Source organism: Oratosquilla oratoria, chromosome 3 (assembly GCF_046742065.1).
Source record: "Oratosquilla oratoria isolate Oo_2021 chromosome 3, ASM4674206v1, whole genome shotgun sequence".
Classification (NCBI taxonomy): Eukaryota; Metazoa; Arthropoda; class Malacostraca; order Stomatopoda; family Squillidae; genus Oratosquilla; species Oratosquilla oratoria.
Genome location: NC_134779.1, coordinates 65,211,301 through 65,233,726, shown reverse-complemented (window position 1 = coordinate 65,233,726; position 22,426 = coordinate 65,211,301). Strand labels below are relative to the sequence as shown.

General features: G+C 36.6%; 1 protein-coding gene across 2 annotated transcripts in view; it reads right to left on the bottom strand.

Annotated features, from left to right (window-relative positions):
• Positions 1–9,245: 9,245 nt before the first annotated feature.
• LOC143023427 (uncharacterized) overlaps positions 9,246–22,426 on the bottom strand; it is a 15,128-nt gene continuing 1,947 nt past the window's right edge. The window contains exons 2-3 of one of the 2 annotated variants that reach the window (XM_076181950.1): positions 14,203–14,346; positions 9,246–13,886 (exon numbers count right to left, since the gene is read on the bottom strand). In XM_076181950.1, coding sequence (XP_076038065.1) covers positions 10,959–13,886; positions 14,203–14,346 — 3,072 coding nt within the window. In that variant the 3' untranslated portion in view covers positions 9,246–10,958. The remainder of the gene's footprint in view (positions 13,887–14,202; positions 14,347–22,426) is intronic. The other variant, XM_076181954.1, reaches the window with a different exon arrangement.

The window sequence follows — 22,426 nt, the reverse complement described above, 5'->3', positions numbered from 1 at the left end:
ATCTGTAGAATAGTTTTGGTTGATCTTTACACTTTTCTATAACATCTTTTTCATATTTTCTTTTTTCCTCTCTGCACTTTTGTACATATTCATTTCTATAACCAGTATATATTTTCCATTTTTCAGGTCTTCTGTCTTTTTTCCATCTAGTCCAGGCTTTGTCTCTTTTGTCTTTTAACTCCCTACAACTTTTGTTGTACCAGCATTTTACATATTCTTTTTCTTGTTTTTGTCTTGGGACATACTTTTCCACTCCTTTTTTGTAAATTTTTGTCAAAATATTCCATTTCTCTTCCACTGATGTTTCTTCTTTGTATATTTCTTCCCAGTTTTCTTGTTGGAAGAATTCTCTTATTTTATCAAAGTTTGTTTTTTCATACATCATTCTTCCTTTTCTATATTGTTCATTTCTTTTCATATATTTTTCTTCATTAAGTTCCAGTTCAATCAATATGTGGTCACTTTTACCTATTGGTGTTTTATATTCAATCTTGTCCACTATTCTAGGTTCAGATGTAATGATTAAGTCTAGCCTCGATGGTTCTTCTTCATTTCTATACCTAGTGTTCTCTTGTATCCATTGTGTCATTGAATGGTCAGTAATCATCTCAAGTAGAGCATTTCCCCATGAGTCATCACCACTCTTTACTGTCATTTCTTCCCAGCAGATTTCTTTGCAATTAAAGTCGCCCATCATAACTATTCTTCCTCCGTCTTCCATTATTTTAGTTAATGCTATCTTTGTGTCCTCTAACATACTTTTATATTCACTCTCCTCCCATGAGGCTGTTTTCGGAGGCACATAATTGATCACAAATTTTCTGCTCTTCTTATCTCTGTCTTCCACTTCTATCATAATCATCTCTACTGTATTCTTTCCATATATGACACCTTTCACGTTTATATCCTTCTTAGTCAGGAACATAACTCCACCCCCTTGCTTTTTCTCTCTGTTTCTACTCCAATAATTGTATGCATCATGTCCTACACTGTTGGGTGGTAGTGGGCCTTTTAATTTTGTTTCTACAATTCCCATTATGTCCGGTTCTTTTTCTTTCAAATAATCATTCAGCTCATTCAATCCTGTTATTAATCCATCTATATTTGTGTAAGACACTCTTAGTTTTCTGCCACTTCCATTGTGTTCTCTGTTTCCCTTATGTTTTTCTTTTGTATGTCGAACTTCCTTAGTTTCATGTTCACTACTCTCCAATAGAATCTCTCTTTCTCTGACTCCGTTCTGTTCTCGTTTTTTGCCTTAGCTTCCAGTCTTTTCTGCTTTTCTTCCTCTCTTTCCTCTTTATTCATTTCTCTTTTTATCCATATCTTTTTGTATTGTTCACTTGTTGCTAGTTTCCCTGTTTTGGATAAGATATTCTCTGCCGTTGTTTGTGACTTGAATTTAATCTTAATTGGTCTGGTCTTGTCTGTGCTATACTTTCCGAGTCTAAATTTCTCTTCGATTTGTTTCATAATTTCTGGTTCATCTTCCTGAACTGATTCTAGTAATTGGCTTACTTTTTCATTTTCCTCTTTGATTCTTGTGGTTCTATCTGTGTTGTGTTTCTCTTCCATTCCTAATATAATTATACATTTCTTCTTGTCTGCTAAATCCCTTACTATATTCTCCTTTTGTCTCATCACTTTAATAACTGAGTCTTCAGTATGTTCTTTCAATTGCTGTTTGACTATGTCAGTGAATGAAACCTTATTTCCTTCTTGGGTTTTCTTCCAATTTTTACTTTCTTTAGCTATCGTTTCTCTGTTTTCTTTACTATTCTTCAATTCCTCATTCTCCACCTTTACCTCTCTTAACTGTCTTTTTAGGTCTTCTATTTCATCAGTTAAGTTTTTATTCGCCTTTTCCAGTTCTTCCAATCTTTCAACCCTTTGTAAAATGGTGTTCATATGACCTAACCTACTCTCCAAGTCCTCGATCACCTTATCAACCTTCTTCTCTAGTCTTGTCAGTCGGGGGGGGGGGGGGGGGGGGGGGTTGTGTCCCCCCCCACCCTCTTTAAATCCCTTGAAAATATTCTCATCACTTTCTGCTATATTGCTCCTATCTATACCTCTAATCTTCACATTCCTATTAGACATGTCGTGATCATCCAACTCGTCTTGGGGTCGTTTGTCTACCTTTCGGCGGCCCGTCAGGGCCATTTCCTCCACCTCATTAACCTTCCATTTCCCCAGCAATCCCTCCCCCTCTCCTCTTTCCTTACTTTCCCACTACCCCACGAGCAATTTCCCCCCACCCTGCAAATACAAAAAGGCACTTCTCTTTGCGTTGGGATCCACAATCTTCACTTTTCTTCAGAACGTTCTTCAAGCCGTCCGTTCGTTGAAAGTGTGTGTGTGTGTGTGTGTGTGTGTGTGTGTGTGTGAGTGTGTGTGATTCTCCTTGGTCGTTTGGATCACGTGCTGGACTCGTGATCGACAGCTATTTCCCTCCCGTAAGAGCTCAGAGTTCGCATGACCGATCTATGGGTAATGCTATGACCTTACACGCACACACACACCCAACTCCCCGCCCATGAGAGTTGGAGTAACGACTCGAAGCGCAGCGATACTGAAATAATTTCAGCCCTGGGCAGGATTCGAACCAGGTACCGCCGGTACCGCCGTACTGACAGTCTGGGACTCTACCAACCGCGCCACCGAGTCGTGTGTGTGTGTGCGCGCGCGTGCGCGCTCCAGAGGGGTGAAAAGTCTGGATTGATATCTGGTAAATCAACAACTGATCGGATCCTAGCGCTTCGTGTTCTTGTGGAGTGCTGACGTGATTCTGTGGATTGTAAGGTGCTCTGGGATCTGTCGTGGGTCCTTGGGATTCCAGTATGATTCCTGGTGCATGACTATACTCTGGGGCAGAGAACGCTATGACGTGTGTAGAAAACGAGGGGTGTGTCATCGCCTCCAACACTTTTCAGTACCTGCATGGACTAGGTACTGGACAGACTTGGTCATCAATGACACTGCAGAGCATCCATTAGTAACACGAAGTTCACCGACTTCGTCTTTGCTGATAATGCTGTACTTCTTGAGAAGCTGTTGGAGGTCATGCTTATAGACTCCTGGGACAAGACCAAAGCCCATGCATGTGGCGGTGACATTGAGGTTTTGGAAAGCTTCACATACTTTGATAAAGTAGTTTATAGCAGTGACGAGTCATCAGGAAATCCCTTGTAGGTCTGGCCTGGCCCATAGTCTTACGGACTTGCCCAGCCAAAGTAGATAGCGTTAACTCTTTAGCTCACTACATGGGTGTGAGACACGGACACTGAATGTTGACTTGAAGAGACATCTCGACGTCTCTAGCATCAAATGCATTATGAGAACTACGTAGTATAGCTTGCATGACTTTGTATCAAGCTAACGGCTGCTCCGTGACTCACTCAAGGCTTTTTGTGTGATTCACGAACGCAAAATCCAGTTAAATGGGCGTGCGACACGTTTCCCTGATCGTGCCCCACCCACAGGGATATCTCCACAAGAGACAACACTCGGTGGAGGAGACGAAGATGGGGACGTACGCGGAACCCAACGGCTGGGGCAGGTCGCCCGATCCTGCCGAGAGCTACTTGAAATGGGAAGGGCGGTTGCATGGAAGCTTGGCCGGAGAGACCGTGGGGTTCGTCGGTGTGTGATCAGTATATATATATATATATATATATATATATATATATATATATATATATATATATATATATATATATATATATATATATATATATATATATATATATATATATATATATATATATATATATATACATATATATATATATTCTTTTTTTCAGTCAACAAAACGTTGAGTGACTTGGTCCGGGGTGATACCACTGAAGTCCCTTAGATGCTGGAGAAAACATGCAGTTTGTATCCCAGAGTCAACAAATGCTTACCATAGATTTAATATATATATATATATATATATATATATATATATATATATATATATATATATATATATATATATATATATATATATATATATATATATATATATATAAATGTTTAGTTCGTCTAGATAGGAGCTTTATTTGTATGCCGTAATGTTTTATTTAGACAATACAATTCTTTTAGACAATACAAAGGAAGAGCATGCCGACAGATCTTTAGGTCCGTAAACTAGGTTGGATGCGAACAAAAATAATAGAATAAATAAATGAAAATAAACAAGACAAATGGGTAATCATATGTAATAAACAGGTAAATTATATTTTATAAATAATAATGAAATAAACTTACAAATAATAATAATAGATAAATAATCAATAATAAATAACAAAATGGCCGGTATAGCAGCATATTGCATAGATATTTATCTAAATGAATCTTAAAACTTCGATCTGTACTGCATAGCACTGCCTCTGCAGGTAGTTTATCCCATTCATTTACTACACGGTTGATGAAGTTGTTTCTACCAATTACCATATTAAATCTACTTCCTGACAGTCTGACACCATTATTTCTTGTCTGATTCGCAGTGTGAAAATATCGTCACTTTTAGTGCTGTCAGTTTCCTCTAGAATCTTAAAGACTTGTATCAAATCACCCCAAATCTACGTTTTTATAGGGAAAAGTTATTCATATGTTTAGTTGATTTTCGCATGATTTCTTTCTATTTGGAATCAGTTTTATGGCTCGCCGTTGTACTTTTTCCAATCTGTCAATGTTAATCTTCCAATGTGGACGAAATAATTATTTATATAGCTTGGTAATACATGACAGCTGGACTTTTAAAATAAAAAGATCGTGCAATCAGTCCTAGAATATGCTTTCTCTGAGGCGGAAATACAGAGGATTTGAAATCATTACCGGTACTGATAATTACATGGAGATCCTTTCCACTGTCTGCTTTTGTTAACGAATTTTCAAATAACTTATTATCATACTTGTTATTTATAAATATGTACATAATCTTACATTTACTTGGGTTAATTTTCATTAACTACTTTTCGGACCATTGCTGTATTTTATCTAAATCTTCTTGAATATAAAATTGGTTTAAGTGATCATTTGTCATTCTGCAGTTTTGTATCATCTCCAAATTTGGAGACAATTGATTTCAGTCTATGGGCTATATCATTTACATATATTTTGAATAGAAGTGGCCCAAGAACAGAACCCTGAAGAACTTCACTTGTAACATTTTTCCATCAACAAGTTTTGCCTTTTGCCATTTAGAACAATTCTCTGTTTATGATCGTTTAACCAGTAACCAGTCGAGGTTAATACTGTGTGAAGCTAATTCAAGGTAGGGTTAATCTAGTCACCGAAAAGCTCGCAGTCCAACTTTTGCATTCATTCATCCTATAATAAGTGATTACACATAAGTTCAGCCTTACCATATAGAGAAATTCCCACCGATTATACAAAAGGAGCTGCATCAAGGCACTCTATCCAGAGTAAGAAATTCTCATTGGCAGAGCCAATGCCTATGCCGCTTTCTCAAACACTTTATTCCAAATAGCTTTGAATGACTTGTGATCTCTTTAAAATGCATATTTGATGATTTTTGCGTTTCTTATACACACATACATGTTTCTCCTTTCCTTTGAATTAGTTAGGTAAATACACACATAGATTATTGAGCACTATGCAGAAGATATTTGTCATCAATAGAAAATGGTAATTGAAGGGCTGACTCAATGAGAGATTATATAATTATTTCTTAACATAGTTGGGGTGCCTAACATCCCAAAGTGCCTCTTGTGGTCATATTTTCTCTATTAGACCATTGATAACTAGTATTTCCCTCCATCATGGTGAAAAGCAAATGGTAGGAAGAATTTTTGTCCCCAAGAAAAATTACCAACATTTACATACAGCATCATTCAAATGACTATTTGATTATTGCCACAATATACATCCCATAAAAGTTATTTTCCATATCAAGATGATTTTATACTATTAAATAATTTATCTCTTATTACTGAATAAGTTTTATATATTTTTCAATATGTTGTAAATATGAATACTATTAACACATTTCTTCAATTTCTTTCCCTTGGATATCTTCCGAGGTGAGAACTACAATGGGCATCCCTAGGCTTGGATTCCAACCCAAATCCTCCAGTGTTGGACGAAATCCATCCCTAGGCTCGGAATCCAACCCATCCGTTGACTAGAGTAACTGTACCTTTAGCAAGTATTCTTCCATCTGGGACAGTATCAAAAACCTTCACAAAGTCCAGATATATTAAATCTATATAGTTTCTCGTCATAATTTGAGATGACTTTGTTACAGAATTCAAGTGGGTGAGTCATGAAGAATGATTCCATCTGAATCCATGTTGGAGTTAAATTCTACATTTGCATTTTACTTTCTTGTCAATCATATTTGTTATTGTACTATCATTATTATTAGGGTTAGATGGGTGTCATGTGGAGTGTCTAAAAGAGGGAGGTACAGTGATGGTGAACTGGCTGGTGAGGTTGTTTAATGTTTGTCTAAAATAGGGTAAATTGCTGGAGGACTGGAGGAGTGAATATATAGTTTCACTTTACAAGAGAAAGGGGGACAAGTGTGAGTGTAGTAGTTTCAGAGGGATCAGTCTGTTGAGTGTAGTTGGGAAGGCTTATGGGAGGGTTTTGATTGAGAGGATTGGGGGAGGAACAGAGGGAGTAATTGGTGAGGAACAGTGTGGGTTTAGGACAGATAGAGGTTGTGTGAATCAGATTTTTGTGGTAAGGCAGATTTGTGAGAAAACTTTAGAAAGTGGTAACAATGTTTTTTGGGGGTTTATGGATTTTGAAAAGGCTTATGACAGGGTAGACAGGAAGGCACTGTGGGAGGTACTGCAGATATATGAGATAGGAAGAAAGCTGTTAAGAGCAGTCAAGAGGTTTTACGAGATCAGTAGAGCCTGTGTTAGAATTAGAAATGGAGAGAGTAGGTGGTTTGAGGTAAAGGTGGGACTTCACCAGGGATGTGTTATGTTGTCGTGGCTGTTAAATTTATACATAGATGGGATGGTGTGAGAGGTAAATGCAAGGGTAATGGGCCAGGGATTGGAGATGGTTAAAGCAAATGGAAAAAAAAAATGGGAGACAAGTCAGTTACCAGTTATTTCTTTGCTGACAACTCTGTGCTTGTAGCAGGATCAAAGGAGGGAATATGGAAGTTAGGGACAGAGTTTGGGAAGGTGTGTGAAAGAAGGAAGCTAAAGATAAATGTGGGTAAAAGTAAGGTGATGAGATGTACAAGGGGAGAGGATGGCAGCAAGTTGGAAGTGAGTATCAAGGGAGAGACTGGAGGAAGTAGATAGCTTTAGATACTTGGGTGCATATGTAGCAGGAAAGGAAGGAGTGGAGCTGGAAGTAGAAACTAGATTGAGAGAAGCAAGTAACTGCCTTGGGGGATTAAAAAGAATAATGAGAAATAGACATTTGGGGATGGATATTAAGAGGAGATTGTATGAAGGAGTGATTGTGCCAACAGCACTATTTGGGGGCAGAAACATGGAACATAACAGGAGGAGTTTAAATGTGTTTGAGATGAAATACCTGAAAAGTATGGTAGGGGTTACTAGGCTGGATAGAGTGAGAAATGAGGAGGTGAGGAGGAGAGTGGGGGTGAAAAGGGAGTTGGGAGATAGGGTTGATAAAAGATTATTGGGATGGTTTGGACACATAGAAAGAATGAGTGAAGAAAGATCAGTAAAAGAAGTGTGAAAGGCAGAGGTGGAGGAGGTGAACATGCAACCAAGAATGAGATAGATGGATGGAACAAAATGAGTATTGGGAAAGAGGGTAATGTCTGTTGAGGAAGGAAGAAGACAGAAGATAGGGGTGAGTGAAGAATGGTTGTGTATGGATGATGCTGTGATGCATGGAAGGGAGTAGGTGGGGGATGAGGGAGTGTGTGAATGATATTTTGATGCAGCCTGAAGGGATTTCTCCCCATCTCTTTTTCTGCATGAGGGGACAGAGAGGGGGTAGGTTGCCAGTTAAATGAAGTGGCCTTACCATGGATGTGCTATGTCTTGCTACATTGCTTCTGAACAAGGGCAGTGGGTGAAATGCAGGGATGAACAGTCATCTAGGGGGAGCCAAGAAAAGAGGGAGGTAGGGGTGGTGAATGGGAATGAAGTATGTGGGGATGAAATGAGTGAGAGTGGATTTATGCCTTTGATTTTGGTTACTTACCTTGTATGCTGTTGGTATATGTATTATCATTTGGTGTGAAGAATCATTAGGCAACTTGCACAGTTTGAATTCTAGTATTGTTTAACATCTTGCATGGTATCACATGTTAATGTCCCTACTTCCATGGTGTATGTGAAGTAGTGAGATATGTGTAACTGAATAACTAGTAATATTCCTGGCAGAAACATGAGTATGACCATTGTATCTTTTCCATTGTCATTACTGGTATAGTTACCATATTTACATACGTATATATATACCAAAGGCTTTCTTCCCCCTTACAAGGGAGGTAGCCAAAAAACAAAGGCATAGAAACCACTCCCCACATTCCATCCCCTACATACTCCACTCCCCTCCCTTTTACCTTGGCACCTCCTGGTGAAAAAATAACAACTGATGACTCAACTTCATCAAATTCATGGTCACCATTGTCACAATGAAACCTTTTGCAACAGGTGCCAATTATCTAGTTTTCCACCACAAAACAAATTACAGGAAATGACAGCATCCGTTAGGCCAGCAGTGGTTGAAGGAGCTGCTGCTGATTTATATATTTTTGCTATCCTAGGAGAGGCTATTATGTTGAACCAATACATATTCATTGATCTGTATACATTTTATGCATGGAATCAGAAGCATTTAAATTTCATAATGGATTCTGTTTCTATTCACAGAAAAAAAAATCATAGTTACAATTATACATTTTGACTGTATAACACTGGAATGAGTCTGTTTGAAATGCATTATTATTTAAATTACATTCTTGAACCTTTTGGGGTGTTTCAAAAAATAATGCTTACCTCAGTCATTGCTCGCCAAATCTATTTAGTTAAGGGGTGAAAAAATACATAAAGGCTATTTCAGCCCAACCTAGTATTCTGTCTGCCACAAGGCAATTTCATTCAGTTGTGGACTCCACCCATTTCACACACAAACAGCTAAAGAAAGACTGGACTTATGTTAATCAAACTCAACTGCTGATGAGTGCTAGTACACTCTAGTTTTACACAGTTGATTTTATTCAGCTGGACATCTGATGTAGCAAAGATCATACAAACCATATAGGAAAAAATAAATCATACAATATATAATTATCATAAATATATTTAACTCTGTGCACAATTTACTGAAAAAAGTATACACACACATGTATAGTACATTCCATTTGCAAATTATGAAATTTTCATGAAACAGATGGGATACAGAAGACTTAAATTCCTAATTTCCAAATATAAATTTCCAAAACACAAAGTTACAATGTATACATTTATTGGAAAAAAAGTATGCTTCTTTGTCATACAAAGAACTCAAAAACAACATTTCACTATGTTTCCACAGCACAGTTCACAACAGTCAAGTAAACAGACACTCAATGAACAAAACAAAACAAACCATTAAGAACAACAATTACATATACTACAACCATACCAACAGAAGATCTACACTCAGAAACCAAAATCCTTCTCATAGAACAGCACATGAAAATGACATACAACTCTACCAATAGTCTTCAAATCCATCCATTCTTCTCATTACACAACCACAATCAACTGAATGGGAAAAAAAATCAACATTCTACTACTGTACCTCACAACATGTCCATACAAAAACATATACACACTCAAGCACAAAACAAACACTCCCAGACTGACACTCTAATGCCCATACTCCACATGATTCCTCTCCAGACAGTGGTCCAATTAAGAAATTCCTTCCATGACAAATGAGAAAAACATTGGTATGACTGCATTCAAGCCACCAAAACAGTACTAACAGAGAATAGGCTTGGCCACAGAATCAAATTGCCCCAGATATAATCATCACACAAAAGACTCAACACACCTTATCCTTTACTAATCCACTCTCAGCCTACTCAGACAACACAATATCTCTTCCTTAAGTGGCTTGTGGGCTGATCTGATGGATAATGTTGGTTACCTGGTAGCTGTGGGTCTCCTGTGAAAGACACGTGGCAATGGAAAAAAATATATATATATATTGAGATTCTCTCTTTATTAACTATAGTCAGTTTATGGCAGCTTGACATGCAATCCTCATTCACTTCTTATTGAAAGGGTGTTAATAATGCATTTCAACTAACTCAAATATCTGTACACAAAATATCTTCATGGCACCTGTTATTTAATCATGATTTTCAAACTAAGCTAAAGAAAATATATAAATAGTTAAGAATTTTACACAACCTTGAGCAAAAATCATTAAGGAAATACAGTGGGGATTCTTTCCCTTCCACATCAAGAAAAGGAAATATTGTCAATGGCTTAATAGACTAGATAATTCTTTCTATTTGTACACAAATTACACCAATTCTCCTTATTTGGAAGAGAAAAAAATAAAACAGATAAGTACAGAAATAATACATACATACCAAAAGGCCTTTTCCCCTGTATAAGGGGGGTGGCTGAGTCAAATCATACACACCCTACATTCATCCTACACACATTCATCACCACCCCTCCCATCTTAGCACCTCATGAATAAAAAGATTATCCCCACCTGCTGTCACATCATTCATGTCAAAGGCAATGCAGTAGTGAATAAATAGGACAAACAATTACAAGAATCTTTGCTGAAAAACAATAAAACATATTTTGTTCAATGATGAATAAAAACCCTTTTTAACTGTGTAAAATATACACAAAAAATAATTTCCATTTCCTTATCCTTGTTGCCAGTCTGATTAACACTTAGAAACCAGTTAGATGTGCTCATAACATATTGACCAAATGTCTAATCTGTTCTTGTGCAAAAAGTGATTGTTTTGTGTCCCTCTTACAACTACTCTATATGTCTGACAAACTTGAAAGTGTTTCATCAATGAAACTTGAGGGAACATAAGAGCTGACTGAATCTGTATGGATAGATGTAATCTTTTCCTGGCTCTTTCTCATTAAGAGCTGTGCAATCCGAGCACTAATGTCACTGATGCTGCTGTCAATGTCCTCAATGGCTCTTGGGGATGTGTTCACCTCTGGTCTTGATTTGACAAAAGTAGCCATTTGGATGTCCTCTGCAGACTCAGTAGAAAGCCTGGCTACCTCATGAGTTGTCGGAAGACCTGAGGAGTTCTGAGTCTTTAAAGATTTTGTAGACTTGGGGTACAATTTGGAGTCTGATGTTTCACCAGTTTTGGTTTCCTCTTCAAGAGTGAAGGTTCTTCCAAATTTATAATTCTGCTTCTCCTGATCCTTAGACTTCCAGTCTAATTTACCTCTTTTGGGGCTATCAATCGCTGAATCCAACTGTCCAATAGAGATGAAAGGTTCTCCTGAATTGTATGTTCCTGAACCTTCAACAGTCGACCCTAAAACAAAAGTCTGGCCAAATTTCTTCTCTGATTCTTCCCTGCCTTCTGTACTTACATCTGGGCTTGAAACTTTCTGCCCACTATCAGCTTTGGAAGCAAATGAATAATCATCTACCTCTTCTGCTACAGAATCAGAGACAAGTATTTCATCACTTTCATGTGAAAAACTTTCTTGATAATCAAGACTTGGTTCTTCTTCAATTTCAGAGGTTTCACTGATTCCTTCATGAAGAGAACTCATTTTATCTGATGAAATAATTTCCTGATGTTTTATGGCCTTTGCACCTGTCCAGTCATGCAATTCTTTCCTTTTGTCCTCTTCAGGATCTATGTTCCTCACATACATTTTATCACCTCTCTGTAAACTCCTGTCACTCACTCCTCTATCTAAATCAGAAGAAATGCTGGTGTCACTGTTTTGCTTACTATCTACTGCTGGTGCTATCAATTTCCTATAGACACTCTCACTACTTTCTGTAGTTTTCCTGTTTGTATCATCTTCCTTTTGTCCCCTACTTGGTGGTTGTGACTGGTTTCTAGTTTCACTTGAATCTCTTGACTGCTGTTGCATTAATTCATGTCTAGTTTTATTGGTAACAGGAGTATTACTTATCTTAAGCTCACTGCTTTCAGATGACACATAATCTGGTTCACTGCATCTCTCAGTTTTACTGGTTACATATCTATTATCTGGAATACTGCCTTTCCTCAATACACTGTTTTCTGTTTGACTGATACTTGGAGAACTGCTATGTAAATTACTTAAGCTCTCATGCTGACTTCTACGAGTATTTTGCAATCTTTCCTTGTTTCTTCTTTTCGTATCATTAATTCTGTTTTCCCTTTTCTTCTCAATCTTTGGTGTTGGAACTGGACTTGTCTTCCAACTTTCATCAGACAGTTTTAGACTATCACCAATGCTTGTCCAATGTTCAGTGGTCACTGGTTTACAATTCTCAGTTTGCTGTGAGAAATCTGTCTGATCTGAACTTTCTTTTTGAATGGTTTGGCTTCCAACATCTGTAGTACCTTTTCTTTTTTTTCGAAACTTTCTTGAAGCTGCCTTCAAATCCTTAAACTGTGAATCAAGCAACAATAATTTTTCTTTCATCCTTCTGTCCACTTCTAGTTGCAGTTCCTTAGCTAAATTTTGGTCTACACAGCATTGGCGAAGCAAAGTGGTTCGAGTCCCTTTGATTGCGGGTATGTGGTTTCCGTTATGTACCATTTTTCTTACTGGAGTTACTCTTATCCATCCCTTATTTGGCCAGTATGTCCAAGACTGCCTTCTACTTTTTCTGGTCATCTCTCTTCTGTCTTCAGTTAAGTGTCTCCCATTCTCTTCTTTATGTTTTTTTTGAAGATAATGATGAGGTTGACCTTTTGATTTACTGTATCTATGATTTGATTTCCTTCTTATATTGTGTTCATGTCTGGATATATCTTTACTCTCCTCTGTAAAAGATGTTTTATCGGTGCTCTCATATCTATCTTCATATTCATTTTCATACAATCTCTTAACCTTTTCTTCCCAAATTTTACCACTTTCAGCATTGGGACCTCTGTACTTTAAAGACAGTAGGTTCTTTATATTTTCATTAAGATGACTTAAATGTACATTCTTGCTTTCCTTGTTCTCAGTGATCAACATATCACTCACATAAGATGAACACTCCGAAGACAACTCTTCACTTTCATCCTCAGTATTTTCAGTGTTGATCAAATCCTTATCATTTTGAGCATATGCAATAGGAGTTATGTCTTCCTGTTCATGACTAACATCCTCATCCTCCTTTATTTTTGTTACTTCATTAGACAATAAATTCTGTCTCTGTTCCAGTCTCATTTGCAACAATGCTACATCTTGCTCATTATAAAGATTCCCACTCCCAGCCTGTACTTCCTTGTTTTGAGATCTTGGTAAGATACTAGTACTTGTTTTAATATCCTGATCAGGACCTTGCCTGGTAACAGATGTATGTTTAACAAGTTCATGACCTAGTAGTGAAAGAGTTAGAGAAACACACATATGGGCCACAGTTTCGTGTCTTTCATCGAGCAACAAAAGCTTACCAACTAGAGCTGATTTGTGAGAAGAATCCTGTACTGTTGGCAGGGATAGGGCCACTCTACACATCCCAAATATCTGTATTGGCATGGTAAAACCATTCAGAACTGATATGGATACTTTCGCTTTGTACCTATTATCACTAACTGTATCTGACTGTAACCTTATAGTGAAAAGACATGACTTTCCCTGGTTGAATGTAAATGTTCCATTATTAAGATAACTCTCTTCAATTTCAAGTGGTAAAAAGGTATGTCCTTTACTCAGTAATGCTCGGTGCCTTCCAACACTTTCTTTGTTGAGGAAAGGAATGTAGATTGCAGGACTGTTCTCAACCTATGGATAAACACATTTTTAAAATAAGCAAACCTTTGCATATGAAATAAAAAGTTTCAGTATTATTGTTAGCATTCCATATTCTAGACTCTAGGATATAGCACTTATTTACTATCATAAGTTTCTTCTATTTGAAATCTGAAAATCAATGGTACAAAAAGTCTCAGCTACTGGGGCCTAACCAATGTATACATATTCCTGTCAAACTAAAAAAACTACATTTAGAAACTTTTTTTATTTATCTACTATATTTTCTAGTACAAGAAATCAGAACATGAAAACTGACAAATGCTACAATAAGCATAATCATTCCTACCTGCAACTGAACAATAGGACATAGGGGATTCTCTCTGTACTGAAGAAGTGATGGACAATTTGCTAGTGACATATTTTTCACTAATACTTCCAGAAGAAATGCACATTCCCTACTGCCAGGACACATGTTGGATAATATATTATCCTGTAAATTAATTATTCATATCAGCATTGTCCCTTATCAAGCTAGAAATTGTGTCAACAATATATAGTGTCCTGTGGGGCTGCTTACTACCATGAATCAAAGAAGCACCCACTAGTTAAATGGTCAATCTCTCTCTCTCTCTCTCTTTCTCAGAACCTAAAATACTGTACTTGACTTCACATTTGCCACACATATGATCTTTACCCTTCATACAAAAGACCTTGTAGTAAAAGCATATAAGAAAGTGCATTCTGAACAGTGGTTGTCACATGATTTGCATAGCTGAAAGAAACACTCATCACTTTGTATAAACAACTCATGAACCAAACTTAATTATGCTTCCCTTCCACAACATGGTCTCTAACAGTTATGAAAACAAAGACAACTACAAACAGTAAAAAATAAAGCATCAAGAATAATAACTGGCTACACTAAAACAACCTGAACAAAATATTTACACTCAGAAACCAAAAATCTACCCACAGAGCAGCTCATGAAAATTATAGGTATACAGTTTTACACAAGAATCCTCCTGCAATACAGAACTGAAACAATGGATTGACCAACTGATTTACACAACCTAAAAATCTTCAAATACCATGTAAATTAGACTAATAGTATCAAAACCACACAAGGTCTGGATTGCAGATAAGGGTATGCAGAAAAGAGGTAAATTAAAAATCCTCGGAAAATCCAAGGAAATAAAGATATCAATTAATCACTACTTTACATTGCTCTGATTAGAGGTCTGCTGTCCCATGACAACTGACAATGGTCCCCAAATCCTCCCATATATCCATTAAGGAAGAAACACTGGGTTTGTGTCTGGGTTGTACAAGCGTGTGGTTGTTTCTTTGTCTTCAGCTAGTGGTAGAAGGAGGCAAGCAGTCACTGATTATTAGCTATCTTTCAACAGATTTTTTTTTCTTGTACAAATTAATCGAGATTTTGGTTCCAACCTAAACACAAGCTCTAGACACAGTTAATGGAAATATTTAATAAGTTGGTAAACACTGATTTTGTGCCTATTGCTTGGGGGCAGGCAAACTTTGTTCCTGTTTTCAAAAAAGGGAGATATATAGTCTACATGCAAGTACAGGCCAATCATTTTGATATCATTCTAGGTAAAATGCTTGAATCAACAATAGCTAATGCAATCAGAGATCACAAGGGTAAGTCATGGGGCATTTTCTATGAGACTGACACACACACATACTATTTAGATTAAGAAATTATTAAAAAAAATATCAGTCACATTGATAAGGCCTAGACTGTAGTATGCTGTGACATTATGGTCATCCAGTACCAAAAAGAATATAATGAAAATTGAAAGAATCCAGAGGGCAATCATGAAAATGGCCTCAGCACATATGAAGAGAGACTGGCTAAATTGAAATTACTGACTTTGGAACAAAGAAGAGAGAGAGGTGACCTACTGAACATCTATAGAATCATGAAAGGGACAGAAATTCCTGATAGAGAAGACTTACTATATTGGGACAAGAGAAACACAAGAGGACATGGAAAGAAACTCAAAATGGATAGTTATAGAAGAAATCTGAAGAAAAACACACACACACATTGAATACACAATGACTTAATAGGTAAAGGAAAATATCAGATATAGAAACAATGAAGAACCATTGAGACTGAATTTAATATTTACGTCAGAGCCTGAAATTGTGGATAAAATGGAATACAAGATGTCAATTGGGAAGAGTGACCACATACTAATAGAGTTCAAACTAAAAGAACTAATTGATTTGAGAAGAAATATGAAACAGAAAATGAAGACAACAAAACGTATTTTGAGAAACTCAGAAAATTCTTTCAATATGTAAACTGGGAAAACTTCTTAAATAAAGAAACAAAGATGGAAGAGAAATGGAACATATCAAAAGAAATTTTTAAAAGAGGGAATAGACAAATATGTACCAAAGCAGAAGCAAGAAAGGGTGTATATTAAGTGCTGATACAACAAAAAATTTAGTGAGGCTAAAGATAAAAGAGACAAAGCTTAGGAAAGATGGAAAAAAAGAGTAAGGGGCAAACATATATCAAACTAAGAAATATGTAAAAATATGCAGGGAACAAAAGAGAAAGTATGAAAAAAATATAATAGATAAATGCAAAGACCAACTTAAATTATTCTACAGGTATGTGAATGGTAAATTAAAAGATAAACAAGAAATAGTGAAACTGCATCAAGGGAATGATGAATATAGAGATGTAGAAATGGTGAAAATCATGAACAAACATTTTAAATCTGTATTCACAATTGAAAATACACAAAATTGGGATGAAGGACAGAAAGATCCCCCCAAAAGAAAAAAAATAAATGTGACACAGAAGGAAATAAGGAACCAAATGGAAAACCTTGACATTAGAAAATCACACGGCCTGGATGGAATTGCAAATTGGATATTAAAAGAATGTATAGATCTGGGTGGGGGATAGGGGGTGAGGAAGTATGTATGAGAAAAATTTGATGCAGCCCGAAGGGATTTCTCCCTGTCTTCTTCTTTTCTGAATGAGGGGATGGAGAGGGGTCACTGAATTTATGAAGCGGCCTTACTGTGGATGTGCTGTGTCTTGCGACACTGCTTCTGACCCAGGGCAGTGGACAGGATGCAGGGATGACCCATCATCCAGGAGGTGCCAAGATAAGAGGGAGGGAGGAGGGTGGAGGGGAGTGGAATATATAGGAAATGGAATGAGTGGGAGTGGTTTCTATGCCTTTTTCTTTTTTGGCTACCTCCCTGTGTAGGGGGAAAAAGCCTTTGGTATATGTATGTATAGATGAATTAATGGACAAAAAATAAATGATTACTCACTCAAAGAAGGAAAGGTACAATACAATTGAAAAAATGCAAATATTGTACCAATATATAAAGGGGGGGAAAAGGAAAACCCAACAAACTATAGACTGGTCTCCCTTACAAGCACAATAGCAAAAATATGTGAAAAAGTTATCAAAAGTAGATAGATTAAACATACGGAAGAAAATAATATACTGAATCCAAAACAATTTGACTTTAGACACAGAAGATCATGTGCCACTAACTTGATTTGCTTTTACTTGAGGCTAATAGAAATAATGCAAGAAAGGGATGGATGGGCTGATTGTGCTTTCCTAGATTTACAAAAAGCATTTGATAAAGTACCACACAAAAAGCTAAGGAAAATCAAAATAATAGGTGGTGTACAAGGAAAGTTATTGAAATGGATGGAAGATTTCTTGAATGGGAGAAAAATGAGGGAGGTAATTAGAGACAAAAACTCAACCTGGGAAGAAATGATAAGTGGAGTCCCACAAGGTTCTGTATTGGCTCTGATAATGTTTGCCATATATATAAATGACATGGATGAAGGTGTGGAATGTTATATGAACTTCTTTGCAGATGATGCAAAACTACTAAAGAAAGTAAGTACAGAGGAAGACTGTGAATCACTACAGAGAGACCTGGATAAAGTCTGGGAATGGAGTCAAAAGTGTGAAGTGAGCTTCAACATCAATAAATGTGGTATAATGGAATTTGGAAAAAGTAAAAATAGAATATCAGGGCAATATAAGATTGGTACAAAGGAAGTCAAAAACGTTAGCTTGGAAAGGGACCTAGGAGTAAATATCAGCAAAGATATGTCACCAGACAAGCATATCAACAAAATAGTTGGAGAAACCTTCAATTTACTGAGATCAATGAAAAGGGCCTTTGACCACTGGCATGAGGAAATGGTAAAGAAAATATTAGTCACAATGATAACACCAAGATTAGAGTATGCTGCGACACTATGGACACCCAGTACAAAAAAGAATACTGTATAAAGAAATTAGAAAGAATCCAAAGAGCACTGACAAAGATGACACAAACACTTTCTAAATTGACACACAAACAAAGATTGTCCAAACTGGTACTACCAACACTGGAACAAAGAAGGAGGAGATCTACTGGCCATTTACAGAATTATGAAAGGGATGGAAGTCCTTGACAAAGAAGATTTATTAAAATGGGATAAAAGAAAAACAAGAGGACATGAAAAGAAACTCAAAAAGGATAGTTATAGAAGAGATCTGAAAAAGAAGTTTCCCACACAGAGTGGTAGATGCCTGGAACAAATCAAATGAGGCAACAGTGTGTGCAAAAACTTCACAATAATCTAAGAACAAATTAGATGCTGAAAGATACAAAGATAAGTCACTACAAGCATAGTTTTCTTCCCATATAATACAACTGGGTAAATACAACTAGGTAAAATACACATACTAAAAAAAAAAAAAAAAAAAAAAAAAAAATTATATATATATATATATATATAATATATATATATATATATATATATATATATATATATATATATATATATATACACACAATAGAATAAATAAATAACAATAGATAAATAAAATAAAATTAACACCCTCATCTCCCCAATTTTGCTGAAATTTTGTTTATATGTAGTTTTTGGGCCCTTAACACATTTCTGAAGTTTAAAGGTCAATCTAAACAACCATTCAGGAGATATGACTTCAGATATTTTGAGGTCACATGAAAGGTCACTAATATTTGGTGACCAATAACTTGGGTGATAAAAGTCACAGTTTTATAAATGTATATATATTTAGAATCAGAAAAAGACAAGGAATCAAAATGTAAGAGTTTAGAATTCTAGATTTAAAAAAAAAATCCCACTTTAGCAAAAATTTGAGGTCAAGATTTGATCCCTGGGGTATCAAAATTGGAAAAAATATATATATATATACCAAAGGCTCCCCCCCCCCCTTACAAGGAGGTAGCCAAAAAACAAAGGCATAAAATCTACTCCCACCCATTCCATTCCCACATACTCCACTTCTATCCATCCCACTCCCTTGTCTTTTTCTGATTTTAAATATATATATATCTATATAACTATGACTTTTATTACCCTAGTTATTGGTTGCCAAATGTTAGTGACCTCTCATATGACCTAAAAATATCTGAAGTCATATCTCCTGAATGGTTGTTTGGATTGACCTTAAATTTTCAGAAATGTGTTTACAGCCCTAAAACTATGTACAAAACAAATCTCAGCAAAATCAGAGATATGGGTGTTAGGCACTTGTTGATCTGATAGAGATGAGTGAGTAATCTTCTATCTTTTTACACTAATGTATATAATACGTCAAACAACAATGACAGTTATGAGGTTATTTACCTTAGCAAAGTGTTTGAAAAGGGGCTCCACCAGAGACTACTAAATAAAGTCAAAGCCCATGGCATATGAGGAAAAGTGTTTAAATGGAAAGAGCTTGGATCAGTGACAGAAAACAGTGGGTCACCATAAACTGTAAAATCCAAATGGGGGAGTGTTTCTATTGGAGTTCCTAAGGGCTTGTTTTAGTTCCCTTATTGTTCATTATGGTCAATGGGATTAATAGTGATGTTAGTAAGATTGCAGACAACATTAAAATAGGACACCTAATTAGGTCAAGAAAAGAGGCCAAAATACTGCAAGAGGATCTTAACAAATTGTCCAGATGATAGGTGAAATGGCAAATAGACTTCAATATCTCAAAGTGTAGTGTATTAAACATAGGGTTACATAACCCTGAAAGCAGGTATACCTTAGATAACGCATTTTTAAAGAAAAATGAGTGCAAGAGAGACTTGGGAGTTCCAGTGAGTCTTGACCTTAAATCTAAGAAACAATGCATTAGTGCCAGGAATAGAGCTAACAGAGCATTAGGTTCCATTGCTATGATGATTATGAATAGAAGGACAGAGGTAATTATCAGGCTCTATCTGGCATTAGTTGGGCCCATCCTTAACTATGTGGTGCAGTTTTGGTCTTTACCCTATAGAATGGATATCAGTTCACTAGAATCAGTACAGAGGAGAATGACCAAAATGATACATGGGCTCAGAAATTTACCTTCAATGGAAAGGCTTAGGCACCTTAACTTACACTCTCTGGAAAGATGTAGAGTATAGGGTGATCTAATAGAGGTGTTCAAGTGGATCAAAGGCTTCAACAAGGGTGATGCAAACAAACAAGCTCATCATATTAACCACTTTGGTACAATGATGCCTATGTAGGCATCATAAGGTGTGAGTGGGTACACAAGGATGCTGGCATTGGTGTCTTGATTATATATTCTTTTTGTGGTTATACATGAGTTACCCCGGATTTTGTCAACTGTTTTGATCATGTTTTCTGTGTTTATTATTAATCAGGGTAAAAGAGAACAAGTAATACAGCAGCAACTTTATATTCTATGATGTGAGTAGTGTGATGTAAATTATATATGGTAACCGATGCTGCATGGGAGAATTTGAGTTGTACTGAAGTGGTTAAGACAACAGGCAGGACTCACAGTAATGGATTTAAATTGGACAAATTCAGATTTAAGAAGGAAACAGGCAAGAACTGGTTTACTAATAGAGTGGTTGACGAATGGAATAGACTTAGTACAGACGCTCCTCAATAACAAAAATCATTGCTAAAAGCAAATACACTACGAAACGAAGCTGTGATGATAGGTTTGAGATGCCATGTTGCCATATGTCCAATGCCATCAATGTCAGTTTGAGGATGGTGATTGGTACTGCAGCCTGGAATACACCCTCAGTACCTCTGGCAGTACCTCGCACTGTACATATTTTTGAAACAGTGCTGCAGAACTGAGCTTCATGCTTTTCTTTATGCTACTTCTCTATATCGTGCAGTCTGATCAGATGCCAAAACTGGCCATCAACATCTCTGACAATGACCCTAATGATCTCTAGCATTACAGGTACTGTATTATTAAATCCAGATTAGGTTAGACCAATTTATCATACTTTAATATCTTCGACTTCCGCATCTATCAAAACAAAGATGGCGTCTCAAGCACTTGTCCTGTCTCTCTTTTGTAGTGCATTGCTTTTAGCAACTTTTTCTGTTATTGATTTCTGCCATGAAAAACATACATTACATTGATGTATTTTAATTTACATAACTAATATCTAATTTTCCATTGCTATATCCTTTACGTGTGCACTTATAAAAATTTTACCTCAAAAATATGTGAATGTGGCTACACATAATCGGTGATCCTACACAGGGCCCTCACATGGGGGGGGGGGCATATGCCCCGGGGCGGTATATATAGGGAGGCAGCGATTCTAGTCTGGACATGTCAAAGAAGCCCTGAATATTCTAACATAATACACAAATTTTGCGTTAGAATCAACAGAATATGAAATATTTTTCCCTTATCCTTTTTGCAATAGGGACATTAAATACAAATTTTAAAATCCATTCAATTATTTCGCAAGTGAATAGCTAAAACAGATTGTAAGGGATGGGGGAGATGGGAAGTGGTGATGGGGGAGGGGGGGCATCACCGAGAACTTTTCTCCAGGGCGGCACTTTGCAGGGGGGGGGGGGGCAAACTTAGGCACGTAAGAGCTCTGGTCCTACAAGACAGATGTGAGAGAGAGCAAAACCCATGAAGATCCTCACCTCCATTTGAAGGTACAGCCCCAAGGATCAGACACTTGGTCTCCACTCTGGACCAAGATATCTCTCTATGAACGTTGCTTGTGTTTCCTCCACTTCTTTAAATAGAGCTAACAACTGCTTCCTTTCTACAACTACAAGTTAATGACACAGAGATAGTCCCACATCAAAACAGCACAGAAAACAGTTTTTTTTTCTCAGAAACTGGGGACTCACTGCCAGCCACTGCAGTCAGTGTAAATACCCTTTTACCTGGTACATAGGGTGGTACACTGATTGTTTCTTTAGGGGGACCTTATGTATTTATTTATCATGTTATTATCAGATGTATTATAACTTATATACTCTTACTGTTCTTTTTTATTTATTCATATGTATTTAATTTATAAAAAATTTAACTTATAAATATGTAGTATATATAATTATGATCAATTACCTACTTCACAGCTATAGGAAAACCCTGGTACATTGGGAGTACAACGGGTGGGGGGATCCGATGTACCTACCTATCATGTTAATGTCAAATATACCATGGCTTATATACTTTTATGGTCTCTTCTGATTGATAAATACATATTTATAAAAAATTCAACTTGTG